This window comes from Xiphophorus couchianus, chromosome 11 (assembly GCF_001444195.1).
Source record: "Xiphophorus couchianus chromosome 11, X_couchianus-1.0, whole genome shotgun sequence".
NCBI classification, from domain to species: Eukaryota; Metazoa; Chordata; class Actinopteri; order Cyprinodontiformes; family Poeciliidae; genus Xiphophorus; species Xiphophorus couchianus.
Genome location: NC_040238.1, coordinates 13,799,143 through 13,820,351, shown reverse-complemented (window position 1 = coordinate 13,820,351; position 21,209 = coordinate 13,799,143). Strand labels below are relative to the sequence as shown.

At 40.5% G+C, this 21,209-nt stretch overlaps 2 protein-coding genes across 2 annotated transcripts; both read left to right on the top strand.

The window, feature by feature from the left end:
* Positions 1-114: 114 nt before the first annotated feature.
* Positions 115-10,642, top strand: LOC114153196 (uncharacterized). Its single transcript, XM_028031577.1, has 9 exons — positions 115-1,274; positions 1,573-2,049; positions 2,375-2,577; positions 2,901-3,015; positions 3,419-3,605; positions 4,292-4,408; positions 6,616-7,914; positions 8,747-8,912; positions 10,501-10,642. Exons 2-7 carry the CDS (start codon positions 1,582-1,584, stop codon positions 7,068-7,070), a joined length of 1,545 nt encoding a protein of 514 aa, XP_027887378.1. The 5' UTR covers positions 115-1,274; positions 1,573-1,581; the 3' UTR covers positions 7,071-7,914; positions 8,747-8,912; positions 10,501-10,642.
* On the top strand, positions 8,919-19,921 carry LOC114153197 (uncharacterized). The gene is made up of 7 exons (XM_028031578.1): positions 8,919-9,318; positions 10,641-11,042; positions 12,193-12,398; positions 13,974-14,076; positions 15,668-15,841; positions 17,266-17,366; positions 19,253-19,921. Exons 2-7 carry the CDS (start codon positions 10,665-10,667, stop codon positions 19,683-19,685), a joined length of 1,395 nt encoding a protein of 464 aa, XP_027887379.1. The 5' UTR covers positions 8,919-9,318; positions 10,641-10,664; the 3' UTR covers positions 19,686-19,921.
* Positions 19,922-21,209: the final 1,288 nt, after the last annotated feature.

The window sequence follows — 21,209 nt, the reverse complement described above, 5'->3', positions numbered from 1 at the left end:
GACGACCTTTGCCGCATGTCTTCCCCCCTCTCCTTCCCTGTTTCCTGTCAGCCTACTGGAGAAAAAATACAAGCCACTAGCGCCGTAAAAACTCTTCGGAGAAAGAAAATCAGATTATGTTTTTTAATTGTGGTTCAGGAGGATCATTTTAAAACCTTAATCTGCAGCTTAAAAAGCTCTGCGTGTTGGAGACGGTTATAAGCTGCAGTTTTCTGAGTGTTTGTGAAAAACTTTTGAACTACAAACGTTGGAGGACATTTCTGAAACACGAAGGACAATCTACTCACCTGCTGCAGATTTCCATTCACTAGTGGGTGTTGGAGTGACCTCTGACATTTGCTTATCTTTAAACATGGCAGATAAGCATTTTATAGATAATAAAGTGTACAGCTGCTGCTGTTTTGGTTCCAGCCTCTAAAGAGGCCACAGATATTCCTGTCAGTAACAGTGATGGTGATTGTAGGAGCTTTGATAGGCTTGGAGACCAACTTTTCTTTTGAGAAAAGCTTCATGGTGAATTGTAATCTGATATGTGTGCTCATTGCTAATAAAAGTGGATTGTGCCTTCATTATGAGTGCATAACATTTTCTACCAAGAGGTTTGAACCGTTACCTAGCTCAGAAAGAAATAATGACCTGACATAACAGAAATGGCCAGTTTGTGTTGTTAATTAAAGGTGATTTGTTAGTAAGATTAGAGGAGTTGCAGAGGCAGGTTGGTCAATATTTAAATACGCCGGTATGTCCGACATATTTTCACAAAAACTGGTGGTGCAGCTGGTAGGACTGCGGTCTGCATGCTCTGCCTGTGCATGTGTGGGGTCTCCAGCTTGCTCCCGCACAGTAAAAACAAGACTCTTGTCTCTAGGTGCGTGTCTCCGAGGCTGAATGTCTCTGTCCTGTGGAGTCCTGTCCAGGACAGACTCTGCCTCGCAGTGACCGCTGGAGACAGACACAAGCAGGATGGCTGAAGCTGAAACCGAGGTCTGGTTGCAGAAGAAAGACTTGGCTGTGAGGATTAACTGAGGCCAGCCAAGTTAGTCAGCTGAGCCTGAGACCTCCATTGATACTTCACTTCCCATCATGCACTCTGTCATAACATCCTGTACTGTGTGAAATGCAACGCCCTTTCCTTCGGTCCTGGTTTTGAGAAACGTTTCTTAAGGTGGTCTGGAACAAGGACGGGATTGAACGTGAGCGAGAAAGCAGCCAGTGTCTGGAGAGAGACTGAAAAACCTTCAAAACATCTGGAGAACTGCTGATCGGGTTCAAAGGTCAGGAGAAACTCCCGCTCATTGAAAAGAGAATCTGAAGAAATGAAAGTTGGATGAGAAGAGTTGAGCCTGGAGATCTGCTCCTCTCAGTTGTCTCCCTTGCACAAAGGAATCATTAATGATTATATAGCTTCAGTCTCAGGGTGTAGCTTCACAGTTTATAACGCCCTGACAGTTTTACTGTCTGCTGCAGATAAGAGCAGAGCCGTCTGTGCTGTGTGAGGCTGTCGACCAGAACAAGTACATTCTGTCTGAAACGTTTTAGACTAAAACGACTCCTTCGATCTACATTTTGCAGGATTGGATCATGCAGAATCGAAAAAACAGGAGAGGATACACCGAACATTTTGTTAAACAGCGACACCTGAAGTTAAGAGAGCTGAAATTGGAAGCTGAAAGGTTTGGTTTGAAAAACAGATACCTCCGGACTGAAAACATCCCAGAATATCCTAAACCAGAGTTCCATGTGAGTCTTCTGAAACATGAAACTACAGGATCAGGGCTATGTGGGATCGGGAAAGATGGGGGCTTCAGGAATCCATATGGAGGACCTTTTATATGGTGGAGTCTGGCCGTGGGACCAGACCAGATGAAGGACGCAGAGACGAGGCTCCTGGAGAAGACGTTCCCAGACCGGATGGAGGGCGAAGATCCTGAGCAGCAGAGCTTCCTGTGGAGGTTTGCCACGTCTCCAGCCTTCAAGGAGACGTCCCGGCTGGGCCGGTACCGCTTCACCTTCCCCCTGCAGGAGGTGCTGACGGCCTACAGAGACCAGGTAACACCTCTCCACAGGTCAAAATAAAAGATCTAGTTTTACTGCAACTGCAGGTCTTAGTTTAAGAGGATAAAAAGAAAATATTATTTGGTGGTTTTCCAAGGAAAGAGGGTCCAGGATTTTCAGAAAAACATGACTCTGCAGAACAATTTCACTCATATGGGAGATGCACATTTTTTGAATGCATTTAAATCTGCTGCGATTCAGATGAGTTGTTGATGTTTCTTGTTGTAATGTTTAACCTGTTCTGGTCATGTTGCAGTTTAGAGTAAAAACTCTCTTTGACAATCTACTTAGGCTACAGCTGCTGTTTTCTTCTCTTCAGTTCTGCTCCGGTTCTCAGCCCATCATGCGGGTCTACGAGACTGTCCTATACAGACAAGAAGTGATGCATGTTGTTCTGGTCCACAGTCCAGCTAAGCAGAACTTCTCAGACTACCCTTTGCTGACCGATGACCCAGATGCTGTTTGTGTTTACAAAGACGGACATTTTATCTGGAGACCAGAGGCCATGTGTGAGAAACACTGGTAAGAGCAGCGAACAGGAATGGCTCAGCATCCTCAGGTTGATGAAGGCTTTGCCTCATCAGAGGTGGAATATTTTTACACAATAACTACTTACATAACTATGGTGGGAAGAAGGTACACACTCTAATTCTAGTGTTTCTTGTAATTGGGTAGCGACACGCAGAATCTACTGTTGTGTTTGGATCGTGGTTCGGTCAATGAGCCAGTTTGGACCAAGCTTAATCTAAATCCTTTCCGAATCTGCTGACGACCTCAGATCCTTTTTCTTTGGACTCTCAGTTTTCACCATGTCTGAAAATGTCTTTGTTTTCTCCTCCTTCCAGGTTGAAGCTGATCTGCAGACCTGACAGCCAGCAGCTGGAGGCCTGTGGTGTAGCTGAGGATCTCTGTTATGTCTGGGACAAGGTTGCTGTTGCTCTGGACGTTGGGAAGACACAGGTACCCTCCCTGCTCACCCTGTGGTGTCATTTATTGTAGTGATTTTTTTTATGCTGTCTGCAAACAATAAAGCTCTGACTAATCCATCCGTAACAACATGCTCAAGTTCTTCCACTGTGGTAGAGGATGTTGATCATCTAAAATTGATTTCTGAGCCCCAAAGACCTGAAGGACCCAGAAAACAATCACACCATGATTACAGTTCAACAGAGTGTCAGTATTTTAGAAGATGGTGTTGATGAATCCAGTCCATTTCAATCCTAATGTCAGGAGATGAGAAATCTCAGGAGCACCAGAGCAAAAATTTTACGTTTTGGTTAACAGTATCTTTTTGATCGCATCATTTAATCAGCATCTTTTCCATGAAAAATATTGTTTCTGTCATAATTTTTTCCATCTGCAGATGCTGAAGTTTGATGCTGATCGGCTGAGAAACAACCTGAAGTACTGTCTCCTGGATGACATTAATTGCCTTCCAAAGGATCACACACCGGTCAGTTTTGATGATGCTAAATTGGTGGTGAAGAGTCTGTGGCCGGGCTGGAGTGGTCCTCTGGAGGAGGAGAGCTCACTGCTGCACCGTTTATCAGGTAGACCAACAACACGCCGTCCTGGGAAGGACTTAAACTAAACTAGGGTTATGTCTATCTCTTTTAGTAAAACCAGAACATTTTTAACTGTTAATGAAGTCTGCATGAAAACAGTGTTTTAGGAAACCCTAGACTGGTGAACGAAGGAAATGAACAAAGTTGTTTCGTACATGTTGGCCACGCTTCCAAATATTTAGCAATTAAAGTTGCACCAAGAGGGATGGTTAAGACATTTTGTTCTTTGTCGTGGACCTACTTCCCATGGGGTTGATTTATGTAAGGCTGGTGCCTTACATAAATCATGACCAAACATAAGTGATTGGGTAAAATCAAATTCACGCTTTTAAAACTTCAACAGAGTCCATGCCTTCAGGAAACAATCATTTCTCAATAGCCGAGAGCCCAGATTCTCCGTGTGAAGCAAAGCGTAAAACAGGGGACTGATTTTTACTAGGCTAAGATTTTTTAGCACATCTACCTAAATACACACCAACAACCACGCAAATATCCAACTAAAATTTAAACAAAAGTGTAGAACAAGGAAACCCGACAAGAAGGACGGAAACGATACAGAAAAATAATCAGTCCAAGAAGAGCTGCAGAATTAATCTGAGTCTAAAAATGTGACGGTAACTTATCTTTAGTTTCACATTGCAGATCTGGACTTCATGTTCCCTCTGCTCCAGTTTCAGATCTGCGCCTGGTTCTGGTTGGGTGGGCTGGAGTTGGGAAGAGCTCTAGTGGGAACACCATCCTGGGAAGAAACGCCTTCAGGACGAGTCCACCATTTGGTCCACCATTTGGTAAACCACCTTAGTCCTAATATGATGTTAGACCAGTTTTACATTGTCTCCCTGCCCACCACTGCATCTACAGCAAAGACCCAAACTTCCTGTTCTCTGGTTCTGACGCGATCCGAGAAGAGCTGTAGTCAGGATTATAACCCAGAGTCAATTATTTTACAGTGTTTACAGTCTGACTCATAACTGACATGACGCCACCCATTACCCGAGACATTTCTTTGAGTCATTCTTGACTTATAAACCAACACTGAGGTAAAGACGGTGGGCAAGAAAATTCTCTAACTAGTCCTACGTCAGGTCATAAGGTTATTAGCGGGAAATAACGATAAAACCCAAGAGGAAAAATGAGGGACCCAAAGTCTGGTTGGATGTGAGTGTGAACGCTGTGGGAGGCACGTTGCATGTAAAATATGGGTGAGTAACGACTTAAATAAAACCGGCTTGTGAAAATCTGCCTTCAGGAAAATGCTTAGAAATAAACAGTAGCATGAAACGTGTTTAAATGTCAGTACAGCAGTTACTGCAGTTTAAGTTTCAATGCTGCCATAGAGCTACCATTGGAATCCAGCATAACTACCTTCACTTATTGATCTGGAAATGATTAGATGTTTAGCTTTGTTATTTTAATTTAACTGAGTTGTGTCTATTTGACGCTAAGCTAGCACGGAGCTTTGAGGCGAACCGGCTTTAAGTCTTTAGCCAGATTACTTCCAGATAATATATTATGTTAAAACAGCATTCATGACTAAGGCGATACCTAAGTGTAGTTTTCTCTATTCACTTCTGTTTAGTTATTTGCCTAATTAACTGCTACAGGGCTTTATTTAACTGTCAGTAAGTATCGTTATGACAAAAACTGGGATGTTTACTACCAGTTACCTTCATGGTGATGACTAACATGGTAGTTCCCGTCCATCAGTTTCATCCAACTGGACATGAGGTGGGCTGCAGTCCATGATCCATTTCCAGACTCCTTTTTGGTTTTGGAAATGTAATAAATTGTATTCCACCCTCTACAAGTTCTGGGTAACGGCTGTCGGGAATGCATATTACCCACTGACAATCAATCAATCAATCAATCAATCAATCAAATTTTCTTTGTGTAGCACATTTCAGCAGCAAGGCATTTCAAAGTGCTTTACATCATTACAAACACAGAAACACAATGCAAGATAGAATCAATAATCAAAACATGACATTAAGTCAAGTTCCATCAGTAAATTTGTAATTGATTACATTTCAAATACAATCCTAAACAGGTGGGTTTTTAGTCGAGATTTAAAGGAAGTCAGTGTTTCAGCTGATAACTGTGATTATCCATTATTTTCCTCAAAATCTCTCTGACTGCAGCAGGTTATGATAGATACTGTCAATACTGTCGGAGTACGTGTGTGGTGTTCATATTACGCATGGTTAAAAACTACAAATAGCCATCTGTGATGACATCATAAAAGAGCGTCAGGCTCAGGTAGTCCAGGTGACGCTGCTTGTTATGATGAAGCCCACGCTGGAAGTTTGGTGATCCTGAATAAACCAATAACTTTGATACAGTTTGACTCTTTTTAATAATACGACATGGAGTCAGGAGAGCTGCAAGTCATCGTGAGGCTGCGACTCTACCGGAGACACAGCTGATGACAACACACAGAGAGTCACTTCTGCTGGTCCATGTGTAACATTCAGCATCCAGCCGCCAGAGGCTTTCGACTTCACAAAGCCGCAGGAGTGGGCCAAGTGGATACGACGAGTCCAACGTATCTGAGGAGAACCGAGTTAACACGCAACTTGCAACGCTGATTGTTGACAAGTGCCCTGGAATGATTGGGGGAGGCTTGCTCTACGTCAGCATGGGGGCGGAGCCGGCGTCATGTCAGTTACCTTCCCTTGGAGGAAGTTGATACCATTCACCGATATTTAATAATTAAACTTGATAGGAATGTCCCAGAGGAGCAGGAACCTTTGCAGCAGCACCAGAACCTAATTTCTGTCCTTAAAGATCCATTTTTGATCCAGTGTTTTTATTTGTGCCTCAAAATAAAAACTAAATATTTCTTTTATTGACAGATTTTGGTTTGTCTTACCTCAGCCTGATGTAGCCAGAAATCAGAGCAAACTTTAAGCTAAGATTTGTTGTTGACATTCTCTACATTGTCTGAGTATCTCTGGTTATCTCATGTTCAGGGATAAAGGCTGGTTTCTGTCCTCAGGAAGAAGCAGCTGCTGTCTGCAGAGAGGCAACGTCTTCAGCAGGGAGGTGACCGTCATCGACACTCCAGCTCTCCCAGAAACATCCGACCCTGAGGTGAGGAAGGAGATCTTCAGGTGCATCAACCGGTCGGCGCCGGCGCCCCACGCCATCCTGCTGGTCGTTAGACTGGGGTTCCTCACTACACATGTAGAGGAAACAGTGAAGCAGCTGGAAAAGATGTTTGGAGAAAATGTCTGGAGACGCACCATGATCCTGTTCACCTACCAGAACCAGGCAGAACCAGACATCCAGAGCCAGCTAAAGGAGAATGAAAACCAACTGACACTCCTGTTCAGCAAAGTAGGCAACAGATTTCAGGTCCTAAATAACAACCCGCATCACAGAGACGTTCAGCAGGTCTGGGATCTGCTGTTTGAGGTGAAGGACATGCTGGTGAACAATAGACTGGTGTAAACGGGGCAGAACCACGATTTCAATGTTTGAAGCTCCAGAAAGTAGTAGGGAATGTTTTAGAGATGAAATGGCTCGAATCATCTGTGTTTTCATAAAACTGTCATACAGGGATGGAAAAGCACCTTCACTGACATGATCTGTGCCTCAACACATGATAAGCTCCTGGCCTTTCAGCACATAATTCATTCTCAGGGACTGCAGCAGAAATGTATCACACAGAGTAACAACAGAGATTTCCAAGTGCTGAAAAAACATCCAAGTGAACTTTTGTTTTTAGCGAGAGCAGCTTCGTGCTGCAGGAATCATGTGAGAGTCGCACGCGGCTCTTTGACGGGTCCTGCGTCTTTTTTTTTTCTTTTTCTAAAATTTGTGTTCAACAAATGTGATTCTGTGACAATACTAAAATTTCCCACAATTTTTGAAGGCAGCACTGACACAAGCAGTGTAAAGTGCATAATGTACAGGTGGTAATGTTCTGTTAAGCTACTGCTACCAGTCTGCAGTAGTTGAGTCGTTCTAGGAGGAGAGATTTTACCTGACAGATGAGAGCTGAATCATCTAGGATTTAAATTTGTTTCCATGACAACAGCTTTCCTTAACAGCTCTGTGAGTTTCTATTGGCTGCATGATTTCACCCTGTGCTGCATCAAAGCTCCAGATTGTGGCTCAGACATGGAAGTGAAGCTGAACAAGCCGCTGCTGCTGCTGCACATAACAGGATACAAGCGAACCTGAGTCAGAGTTTGTGCTGCAGGTTCTGGTGCTGCTCAGGGGACAATAAATCAACATTGTGCACACGGCAGAATGGCAGAGATTTTTCAACTGCAGAAAAAACATGAGAAAAGTGAGAAAAATCAGAAATAAACAGACTCCCCTGAGAGTTTAAATTAATAACGCTATTTATTATGGTGCATCAGATCTGCTGTGTTTGAGATTTAATTTGTATTAATGCTTGAATATTAAATGTCTCCTTACGACTATAGAGCAAGTTTTTAAAGAGAACTAGGGATGATGTTGGGTGGGTGTTACACCAAAAGTAATATTTAAAGTACCATGTTAAATACGCAAATGGTGGAGGTCACCATAATACCCTTATAGATACAAATGTGAGTCATGCCAGAAAATTGTCCTACATATTTCAAAAAACGTCCCACTTTCACCGTCTGGATTTCACATGTGAAAGAGTTGCTTCGAGTAGCTATAACCGACTACAAAACAAACCTAAAGACGACACCTGTGAAACAATAAACAGGTGTTCCACTAAAGCCTGTTTCAATGTGGTACAAAGCTAACCTTGAAATTGCTGTGTGGCTCTTTACGGCGATGATGAGTTTAATTTGGCTCTTAAGGCTGAACTGGTTGGCCACACCTGGTCTATAGCATTTATAACAGTCTTTATGAAACATTTAGACTGGTCATATGTTTGTTCTAAGGAAGGTATTTTTCTGGTGTGATCAAGCTGTTGGCTGGCTTGGTGCTAAAAATATCACATTAACTAAAAATGTTGAAAATGCAGCAAAAACTGGATTTAATTAATTTAATGTTTAGGGAAATAAACTTTGCCTTTTGCTGACCGCCTCTGTGTGGTTTGGATTTGTTAAAACATTCCCTTTAATTTGATCTTCTTCTGTGCTCCAAGCCATACTTTGGAACTTCTGCTTGTGTGGGATGTTTAGATTTCAACTCCAAATACCAGGGCTGTTCTTTAAGAGCTGAGGTCCAACAGCCGTATCCTGATTCATTCAGGATGTCTCACCTCCAGACACTAACCCTGCATCCAGACACAGCAGCATAGGCATCTGGTAGGACCTGTAGGAAATGCTGATTGGAGACTGAAGCTGGGTAATAAAGTAATTACTTACATTTTTCTTCACAAATAAGTCACAAGGTGATGGTTGAAGGGCCCAGCCTCCTCCACCATGTGACCAAGACAACTGTCCTCATTGTCCAACCCTCTCCCAACCCTGACATATGAGTTTTGTTTTCCTCAGAAGTGAAACTGAAAAGGTGGAGGAGGGGCTTAGTGTTTGGTAGGGAGGTTTGTCTGAACTGGATTGGCCATCAGCTGCATCTTTCGTCAGTTTCCTCTGAGCTTCGAACACATAAGTAACCACAGCATCCTGCTGCGACTCGGACCTTGTTATCAAAGATTTGGGACTTATTTTAAACATTTGTTTTCCATTTGGTCCTTGGGTGTATTTGGCAGTCATCATTACAGTGGAGGGAAAAGCAACAGTCTGCAACTGAGGTATGAGAACAAAATTCTGGGTTCAGGAGATTCGTTCCCCAGAATCTTGGTTATGAGGTCAGCAGCTCCTGTTGAAGTTCCTGATCTTGTTTCCTTGTTTAAGGAGAAAAAGCTCAGATATTATACACTTCATACTTCAATTTTGAAATATGAAAAAGCTTTCCTATGAATTAGACATTTCTATTGTTTTCATTACTCTTCCTTATCAGAGAGTACAATGTTGGTCAAAATGTATTTCCTCGTACATTTAACTCGCCAGATTCTGTACAATCACAGATAAGAGCTTTATGATTTTAGCGGACATTTCCTAGAGCTAAGATCAGCAGGCAGAGCCTGACCAGAAAGGGGCTGAGTATTTGGTTTGGGCTTCTACGGCACGTTTTTAATAAGCCTGTAATAGATGTATGGCACAGAGAAAACTAAGCAAGAATGCAAGATATGAACATGTTAATCTACTTATTTAAATCTAAATAGAAAAAGAGGAAGCTCACCTGGTGAGCAAAGAAAGAAACTAAGGGGCAGAAGGTAATCAGGCTTTAACAAGTGCAGTTTATTAAACTTACATGTACTGAGCTATGGTCCCACACTTTTGACACTTTTTGTCTCCTGTTTGGCGTTTTTCTGTTGCTAGCGTCTGGTGATGGGAATTTCAGCTCTTTTCAGAGAGTCACCTCTTTGGACTTGCAAGCTGCTCTGAAGTTACTGTCTGCAGCTCCATATTTTAGCGTAACTTGGCAAATAATAATGTTTTATATGATAAATCCTTTTGCATTCAATGTTCCTTATATGAGAAGCCTTATACTTCCTTAATTTTACGTATTTGTTCTGTTACAGAAGCAAATATTTTTGCTCTTGTATAATATTTTAATGAAACTTTTAATTTTTAACAAAAACAAATGAACCAAACACTACAAACAAACAGACCCATAATAACGATTTAATATAACATAATATCTTTAATCAGCCTGATGCTGCTTCTCTTACAGGTGTCACTTATATTTATGGAGCTCACAGAAAGAGCGAGAACTGAGCAGTGAAAGGAAAAAAATCTCAATGTTTCTCACCAGCTCTCGTATGGTGCTGCTCTAAGAGCTGTGTGGTTATATTCAGCTATTCCTTACACTTATTCTTTAATAATCATGTATTGAAATATATGATTATTATATTTTGTTTCTTCTGCAGGCCAGAGCTGATTGACTCAGTGGGTTCTGTCTGAACTGGTGAAACTGGTCAGAGAAAGTAGATCCTGACATTCTTGATTCTGGTTTTTCATTCTATTCATCTCACGCTGCACCATGGAAAAAATGGTTTTCCCTAATCAGCATTTGAAGTTGGAAGACCTAAAAATGCAACATGGAGTTCCAAAAAACTACCTGCATGAAGAGAACATCCCAGAATATCCTAAACCAGAGTTCTACGTGAGTCGTCTGAAACATGAAACTTCAGGATCAGCGCTAGGTGGGATCAGGAACAATGGGGGCTTCAGGAATCCATATGAAGAACCCCTGATATGGTGGAGTCTGGCTGTGGGACCAGATGAGATAAATAACGCAGAGACGAGGCTCCGGGAGAAGAGTTTCTCAGACCGGGGGAGGGTGGCTCCTGAGCAGCAGAGCTTCCTGTGGAGGTTTGCCACGTCTCCAGCCTTCAAGGAGACGTCCAGGCTGGGCTCCTTCCGCTTCACCTTCCCCCTGCAGGAGGTGCTGATGGCCTACAGAGACCAGGTAACACCTCTCCTCTTGTCACACACCTCACTTTACCTATTGTCCCCTTTCCACTGTCTCTAATGGTTCCGGCTCGACTCTACTCTCCTCACTTTGCGAGTGTTTCCACTGGCCTTTTTTCAAGGCTGGCCCTGGAGTAGGGCCAGTCCGGCCAGCCCTGCTTTCGTGGGTAATGCAAGCTTAGCTCCAGTTCAGTGATTGGCCCTGGACGTGATCAGACATAGCAGCAAAGAGAGAAGAACAACGAAGGTGCAACATTTCAAACTTGCTGCAACACGGAAGTGATGAACACCGGCTTTTCTTTGGATTGGATTTCAATATTCAGTGGCAGCTCGATGGAGCAGTGAGGAATGAGTCGTAGTGGAAAATAACACCTGCTTTCCTCTCGCTGGAGGCGGCAATCAGCTGTCCTTCTCGCCACAATCGCAGCATTTCTCCCACCACACATTTTCTTGAAATCTCAGAAAAATCAATCAGGCTATAAAACAATAGCTCAGCTATCTCTTCTTCTTTTGTCTCAGAAAAACAACAACTTGCATTTGGTTGCATAGTAACAAAGCACACCCTCTGGAAGCGGGTGCTATACCCTCCACTGCCAGGAAGGGTCACCCTGCTACAGAGCCGAGCCGGGCTGCTGAAGTAGAGCCAGTGGAAATGGTAAATGGACTGAACTTATATAGCGCTTTTCCAGTCCTTTTTGACCACTCAAAGCGCTTTTCACTAGAGTCACATTCACCCAGTCGCACTCACAAACACGCACACATTTATAACACCAATACGCAGATCGGTAGGCAATTTGGGGTTAAGTGCCTTGCCCAGAGGCATCGACATGTGGCAGGAAGCTGGAATCGAACCTACAACCTTCCGATCGCAAGACGACTACTCTACCAAAGAGCCACAGTCAGAGAAAAGGGGAATATGAGACCCAGTGAATTTCCTCCACACTATTCCAGCTGCTCTCTGCTGTTTTGAGTTGGACCATCTCTGGGGCATTTCTGCACAGCCTCCATCTCATTTCCTGTCCCTGATCTTTGCACCTGTTCTTGTCTATCTTGGTTTATAACTTTTAGATGTTGGCATAAATAAAAAATTCAGTTAATAATTTATATAAATGGTGAGTTCTATTAAAAATTGTTATTCCTTTCCACAGATTTGTTCTGGAGCTGATCCGGTCATGCGGGTTTTACAGACTGATTTGTATAAACAGGAAGTGCTTTATGCTGTTCTGGTTCACAGTCCAAACTTAAATAAGAAGTTTTCAAAACACCCTCTACTGGAAAACGACCCAAACGCCATTTGTGTCTACAGAGATGGACACTTCATCTGGAGGTCAGAGGCCATGTGTGAGACTCACTGGTAAGAACAAAGAAACCTTCTGCCTTGAAGTTTTACATTTAAAATCAGCCATTTTTTTTTTACCTCAACAATTTAGAAAATGCCTCACAAATAAAAAGCCAAAAGGAGTTCTTGCTGTTTTGTTATTGTACAAAAAATGAATGAACATGTCACATCTAAAAATACTCAGTGCTTGTGCAAACAATTTTTTAATTTATTTAATTAAAATATATTTATTTAGAGTCATTTGTGTCTTTTTGTAAACTCCTGACACGTAGAAGATGTAAATAAATTATCATTATAGCGTTTAATATCAGTCGAATCAATCCCCAGGACAGGGGGAAGAAAATGTGGAGAGTAAACACTAAAGGAGAATATACATCAATATGATAAAAAAGTCACAAAAGTTTTTTTTAAACACATATAGAATGTGATAAAATAGAACAAAGAAATAAGAATACAAAATAAGAAAAATAAAATACCAAACTAAATCATACCAGTCACGCAGTATAATTTTAGGAAAGTTCTTATTTTTTTGGATGCAATATTTGCCACATTAATTACTTTATCAAGCCATTTATTTCAATATTTTTGCAGGATCAGTACTCCATACATTTCCTCTTCACACTGCATCTGTGTCTCTTGAGAAGCATTAATATCACATTTCCTGCTGAATCTGCCTCATGTTTTCTCTTCACTGCTACTGAGTGAGGAAAGCTGTCTGAGCTGCAGAGCCATTTTGTAGTCAGTTTTTACAAAACGAGCAGCTGATAAGCTGCTGTTCAAGCCAAGATAATATTCTGAGTCAGTTAGCCTGACACCTGTCTTTGGTCATTAGATAAAAGTATCACCACTGACCTCCACAACAATTTGGGTCATTACCAGCATCTCTGGTGTCAGCGCTGCTTTCAGTGCTGCATTTTGTGGTAAGAAAAAGCTGGAGTTATGACAAAACTTTGTTTTATTTCAATCAATCAATCAATCAATCAATCAATTTTATTTATAAAGCATCTTTCATGCTTTCGAAGCACATGTACAGGGGTGCTATTGGGAGATTGTTTTTCTGAACATTGTTTGAACTGTCCAAGGTCGCCGTCTGCAAATTCCAGAGTGATGAAATAAACTGATATGAACTTCCCTCCCCTCTTTGTAGAGGGCTGGTGAATATTAAAAGAAATGTACTCTCTTCACTCTCGGTTAGCGAGAGTCACAATTGGTCTTTTTATTCCTCTTTAATCATTGAATAAAATAATAATAATGAATTTTGATTCATTCTTGATTGTCTCAGTGTTTCACCTTAAATAGGATTGAACTATTTCCTTTAGAGCGTCCAGAGAGAACCCAGTCAGCAGAACATGCATATTCCACTAAGATTGGGATTCAAACCTTTTTGCTAAACAAAACCAGTGGCACCCACTGAACTACTGTGTAGCCAGTTTAATTACTGTTTAGCTACCATAGGAAACACAAAGTGTGTATTGGTTAAGGACATGACTAACAGATGGAAGCAGGAAGTGACAACTTGACGCCAAATGACAAATCGACAAACTGTACCTTAGTTTTTGTCCATGATTTTCTTTCCTGATATTTTCACAGGTATGAATTTGATAAAGATCAGATGGAAGCCAGACCTGTGTGGTATCGCAAGTTTTACGTTTGGGACCACGTTGCTTTGGCCCTGCATATGGAGAAAGAAGAGGTACCCTCACTGACCAACCTGCTGACAGACTAGAATCAGTTCAGCTGCTGGTCTCAAAAAGGTTGGGCATCCCTGCCGTTCAGGGTTGGTTGTCACACATGACAACTGAAAAACAAATGGGGAAAAAGCCACTTTAGCTGACAGAATCAATCAGTGCAACTTGTTCTGCCCAATGCTAAAAGTTAGACATAGTTCTTAATAATTTAGTGATAAAAATGTAAATATTTATGTAATAATTCATGCTTAAAAAGGTGGTCATTTAGTTAAAAAACTTCTACACAGTTAGTATTGGTTCATCTGTATTTTATTTGGTGAATTCTGAGGTCGCATTGCATTATGGGTAGCAGAAGCAGTTGCAGTCAAGAGGACGTTTTTACAGAAAACGCTTGCTTATCTATGTGCCAACTTCACCTCCTGTGTCTTAAATCTTTACTTCCACCTCCGAAAGCAAAGGCTTTTCACTCAACACTTTCATTGAGTGTTTCCAAATAATTGTACAGAATTGTAAGCTGTCAAGAAGACAGTAATAGAGGAGCGAGATGCTCGGTTTCCTGGCTCATGAAAAGTGAGTTTGGCTTGCTGTTGATCTGCTTTAACATACACAGTGTATTCAACACGTAGTGATAACAATATGTAAGTTAAAAAAAAAAAAGAAAACATTTTTACATATGTATTAAAACCTTTACCATGTCCCAACATGAGGCAGACAATCTGTGAAAAAACATTGAGCTCCTCGTCCTCCCTGTGTTCTGCATAATCACACAGCCAGCACAGCTAGCCATGCTCTCTGGAAGTTTTTATTTACTAACAGGATTTATTTAATGCTTTAAGGCAGTGCTGTGAGGTTTAGTAGAGTTTCTGTATAATTTAGGCTGTTAACCTTATTGTTTTCTATCTATTAAATATTATTGATATCAGGTGTTTCAGGCGTTCTTTTGACTGAATAGTTGCTGAATTGGGCCTGCAAGATTTTTTTTGTATGTTTTTGTATAAATTAAGGTGATTTTATACTTATTTTTGGCAGATGACATAGACATTAACTTTTATACTGAAATCGAAAAAATTAACAGCCAATCCATGTGATTGGTGATTGGGATCAGTATTGGCAGCAAAAAGCCTGACTGGAGCACGCCTAGTTAAAAGTACAGCTGACGTAATTCTTTCCTTGCTGACATTCATGTACAAAAGGAGTTGGATGAGACGAGGAATGAAAAACTGTTCTGTGCTCAATGCGAACACAACCAAGGCCGCAGTACGACTGGGCCGGCCACTGCCAGGCTCTACAGTGCAGAAAGGCTTTTAGACTGATTTAAAACCAGACATGCCACGTTATGGACTGTCTCTGGAGGTTTTACAGCACCAGCAGGGAGACCAGTTAGGCTGTAGTCAGGGTGGGAGACAACCACAGACTGAACCAGGAGCTGGTGGACTGTTGGTTAAGTTACAGTCCAACAAGCAACATGACCTAAATACAAAAGACTTGAGGTATTCAGTTATCTGTTGTTTTGTTGAAAAATAAACTAATCAGCTTTTCTTCATGTTCTGTAAGAAGCATGTTGCTCATCTTGTTGGGCTGCTTCCTTTCCATCAGGTGCTGAAGCTTGATTTTGATAAACCAGAAGATTTCCTCACGTACTGTGAGAAAGATGATGTGACATATCGTAAGGAATTTCAAAACCATCATGAAGCTAATGAATTGGTGAAGGAGTTGTGGCCAGAATGGGTGGGTCCTCTGGAGGTGGAGCGTCCGCTGCAGATGCATTACACAGATAAGACACGTATGAACTCTGCATCACTGACTTCATGCAACACAGCATCGATCTAACAGTTCCTCTCGTCTCTAGCCATCTTTTAGTTTTTAACAAAACATGCAAAACTCAGAAACATTTCATTAGTTTTCCTCAGCAATTCCAAGCATTTATTTAGTCGTGATGAAGATGACCTGGTAAAATTGAAACTGACCATCAGAATGAGAAAGGTCAGGCCTCTAAGAATCTTATTTGTTTGAAAACAGTATCAATAATTACGAGTTTCACTTGCAAGCAGTAAAGACCACTTCATAAAATGAAAAGATTATTAACTTCAGGAAGTGAATTAGAAATGATATATTAGAATTGTAAAGAAGCATCCTCCACTGTGAAGAGAGATTAGTTAATTCAGTATCTGGAAGCGTGACCAACACGGACTAAAAGGGTTCTTTCATTTCCTCCGCTGCCATCGCTAAAACTCGATTCTCAACCAGCACAGAAGATCATCCTTTAAAACATCTCCTGTTCGCTGATTGGCCTGAGGAATCCATTTCAATGGGAGAAAGCGCAGACTGAGAACTGAAGGGAGATTAGCATAGGAAGGCGAATGCCTGGCTACATTGTACTGTTTACAGGTTTTCTCTTGAGACACATTTTGGTGTTGAGATAAACTAAAAAACGTTTTTAATAGGAAGATTTTCTTTCATAAAATGTGAAAAATATAAAATTCTTAGTTTTACACAGTTCTTTAAACAAAATTGCAACCTGTGAACCTCTTTAGCTGTTGATTTGTAAAATTATCTTAATTCACACAATGATTACACACTTTGTAAAACTCAGCGAAGACGACAGTACTATTAATAGCAGCTGCTGTTAATAGTCAACCGTGTTTTATTAAATGATTTTATTATTTTCTGGTTCTAAAACTAAACAAATGTATGCCAGTGCACGAATGTAAATACTGATACTTTTAAACGACTAAGTCTGTTTTGAAAAATAAATTGTAGATCTCAATGAGGTTATTATCTGGTCAAATAAAGGTTATTGTTAACTTTTATGTGTTAACAAATGTTTAAATAGAAAAAATAGAATTCTGAAAAATAAAAAGGAGGAATTTCCAAAATAGAAACGGGTTAACAAAAATAAATTTCATTTAACTCTATTGAGGGAACCAACAGTGGAGAAAACCTCTAAAGGTCACAAACACTATTTTAGTGTTTGGAGTCAGTAAAAATAATACATAATTTATGAATGTCATGATCAATTAATTTTCCCATAACAAGAAATTTTCATGAAAGTGAAAAACAGCATAATTTTTCATCCCTACTTTTAAGGTGTACTTAATAAAGAGGACAGTGAGTTTCCACATTCTCAAACACAATATAAAGTATTTTAAAACAGACTGTATTAAAGGTGAAACCACAATCTAACACACTGTGTTGCAGTTACAGAACTCAAACTGGTTCTTAGTGGGAGCTGTGGAGAGGAAACCACCTCCACTGGAAACGCCTTATATGGGAGTAAAGCCTTTTGTTTTCCAGGTAAGTGAGCTGAAATTAAACTCATGTCTTTAAAAATCCCCAACAAAATGATTTATCAAGAGAAACAGTAAAACTAGAATGAGGCAGGCAAACCTTTCCTATAAGGTTTGTCATAAATTTCTGAGAAAATTATGTCATACTGGATCTGAATATTTGATGAAATGATGTAAAACCCAGAGGTTCAGCACCTGCTCTCTGCAAGAAGGAAACAAATCAGACTAACAAGGTTCTTAGCAAGAAACATTGAACCAACAAAGCAAGTAAAAAATGAAAAGCTGGAAAAACGACAAATAACCACGAGCTGCAGCATGCATCCCCAGATCAACTTGTCTGAAACCTGAAATTAACAACCATCACCTGGTAGATTTCAGTGTTTCAGAAAGTTTAATTGAACTTTTGCATGTTTCTAACGAAGAATTTGAGGCTGGGTACAAAGACCTCCTGCCAAGCTTTAGAGTGACTCCCTCTCTTGTGCCTCCCTGTCAATACCTCTTCTGGCGACTCGTGTAAACCGTGTGTGCGCACAAAAACCAGTGCAGTGCAATGTGTCACGCAGAAGTCATGTAAAAATGAATATGCATGAACGTTTTACCTGCTGTAAAAATGTGTGGCAACCAATCAAACCTTTTCAGTTGACAGTAACTAACTACAAAGCACAAAACTTTTATGAAATCAAGAAAAAATATATTTTTATGTTTTTCTTTTTCCCTATAGTTTTATTTCTCCATTGTGTATTTATTTTATAAGCACCAAATCGCCCAATGCACTTAAAACTGCAGTGGAGTTTTGTGTTTTTATAGAAGTGCACACGTTTGCTGGAAGAGGCCAAGTTTAATTTAGTTTTTATTTAATTTTGTAATGGCCCCTAAGTATGATTAAAGTGAGAGGAAAACCAAAAAAAAAGCATTTGCTTACCTCGTTCCCACCATTAGAGTGTTATTTGAATAAATGTATTTTCTGAACATATGGTACTGCTTTTTCATTATCAGCTGGAGTAAATAAATGGATGCTGCATTTTCTTGGGAAAATAAAAGGCTGGCTTGTACGTGGAAGGAGTTTGTGTTCACCATTAAATAAGACATTAGATGTTGTTTTTTCCGTGGCCTCCGTCTTTTGGCTTTGATCAACCATTGTTATCAATTGAGAAAGTGACTCTTTCAAAAACACTCCATGCAACTAGAAGTGAAGGCTAGGCATGTCCCATCTGATTATGTGATCAGAAATCGGGTCTGATCACTTGGTGTCAGACTCGATTGGAATCAGGTATTACATCCTGATCAGGGATTGGATATATATGTATGTTTATTTATCCAGTGTTGATATCAATTTCTATACAGACCGGATCACATAACCAAATATCCAAATTAGGCAGTGCCGCCATCTAGCGACTTCTTCCGTTTTTTAAATGTATTTTTGAACTATTGGATCAGGACTATATATCAGCCAATACACAAAACCAAATTATTCAGGGGAAGAAGACTGACTGGAATATCCCTAGTGGGAACATTTAAAGTCAGACTCAATGAAGAGATATTTAGTTTTAACAATATACAGCCCAGGACTTTTTTGGTGAAAATGTTACAAAGGATCGACTAGAGCACAGGAGTGTTGTCTTGATTCCTTTGTGCATGTTTGAGAAATTCTTCAATCTCCCATGGCAACCTTTCTGGGGTGCCTAAACGCTTGCTAACACCAAGCTTCACCTGTTCCACAAAGTTCCTCCTTGGAGCTACAGTCCCCAGGTGAGCTTCCGCCTCACAGAGCAGCCCTCCTCCGTGACTGCACACATTTGTTTAGTCTTATTTTATATTCTCCCACCCAGACCTTTTCTGAGCTCAGTTCCCATTGTGAAAGTGTGATCCTGTTTACCAATAATATCCTGTTACTCTTCTCACATTCAGTTGAGATGGAAGTGGACAACTTGGTGGTTAAAATCATCAATACTCCAGAGATCTCAGAATTCACCTCACCACAAGCGAAAAAGAAAACTCTAGACGACATCAGACTCTCCGGCCCTGCTCTTCATGTCTACCTACTGGTCATCGGGCTGAAGAACATCAGTGCAAATCTGATCAGAGAGACTGTACGGAACTTTGAATCAAAATTTCAGAACAAGGCCTTAAGACGCACCATGATTCTTTTCACCCACCAGGACCAGACAGAACCAGACATCCAGGAAATTATGCAAGAGGTTCAGCAATTCCTGACTGAGAAAGTAGGCAATAGATACCTTGTCTTCAACAACAGCCTGGAGGACAGAGATCCTCAAAAGGTCTCAAATCTCCTGAAAGAGGTGAAGGTGATTTTAGGGGGTGATTGAATGCTAGAATGTTTTATATATCATCACCTTCATTATGGAACACCTAACGTCACTAATCGTTAAAGAATAATGTTTTTCCTACAAACCCAACTCTCTGTCCAGGCTCAGCCTCTATCTCAGCTTCAGGGCTACAGAGCTGCAGTGACTGAAATCACTGCAGATCAGACACCAATATTTTATTTTTAATGTTTATGTTCATACAGTACAGACCAAAAGTTTGGACACACCTTTTAATTCAATGAGTTTCCTTTATTTTCATGACTATTGACATTGTAGATTCACACTGAAGGCATCAAACTATGAATAACACATGTGGAAATATGCACTAAACAAAAAAATGTAAAACAACTGAAAATACCCCTTATATTCTAGTTTCTTCAAAGTAGCAACCTTTTGCTGTGATTACTGCTTTGCACACACTCTGCATTTTCTTGATGAGCTTCAAGAGGTCGTCACCTGAAATGGTTTTCACTTCATAGGTCAACCTGCCCTGTCAGGTTAGTAAGTGGGATTTCTTGCCTTATAAATAGTCATGAAAATAAAGAAAACCCATTGAATTAGACAGGTGTGACCAAACTTTTGGTCTGTACTGTATATAAAGATACAGTACAGAGGAAAGAGGTTAAACTGTACTTTTAATGTTTTATGAAGGGTTTATAATGAATATATCTGAGCTATTGTCTATATTTAGTGCAACAGTCTGGCCATGTAACTTCAATGATTATGTGACTTTAATGTCTTATGTAACATTTTAAATGTAAAATATGTTTTAAATGGAACATTTTTCTGTTATGATCATTTGATGGTGGTATGTGGGATATAATAAATAAATCAAACATAATGTTATGTTGTCCTTCATTAATTATGTGTAGAAACAGGTAGCAGCAGATTCAAACAGTTTTAGTATTTTCCCAGTTTGAGGAGTAAAGACTTATTTTTTTTTTAAACTTTCCCGCAGTGCTAAGAGACAGGGTCCCTGTGCGTGGTCCAGGAGAGTTGCACTGACCTCAGATGTGCTTTCATTGGATTTTTTTGTTTGTGTGGTTTTGGAAACCAACGGTCTGGTTGGATAACATTGGTTCTTGCAGTGACGTGCTGCAACCTCTAGATGTCCTCATTGCCTCTTGTTTCTAACTAAACCGCCACTGCTGGTGTTTTCCAGGTAACTAGATTCCTCCTGATCACCTCCACCTGCCTCGCATTCACTTCAAGGTTACTTCTGCCATCTTATTTGAGTTTCCTGGGATTTTCAGGGATTCCTGCGCTGGTTGATTTCTTTTGTGTTAATCATTATTAAACGTCAATGATTATTTATGTTAACCCTTTCTAGAAATACTAGGTTTACAAGCCGATTTTAAAAAAGGATTTTAGCGTCTCAACTTAAGGAGAAAGAGTCTGACGGTAACATCTGATGAGAATAAAGGAGTCCTCTGTGTGACTGCGACGTCTCCACAGTGTGTGTCTTACAGTGAAACAGAGTCAGTCTGTCTTCAGTTTTCTTCACTGTACACACGCTGCAGCCAT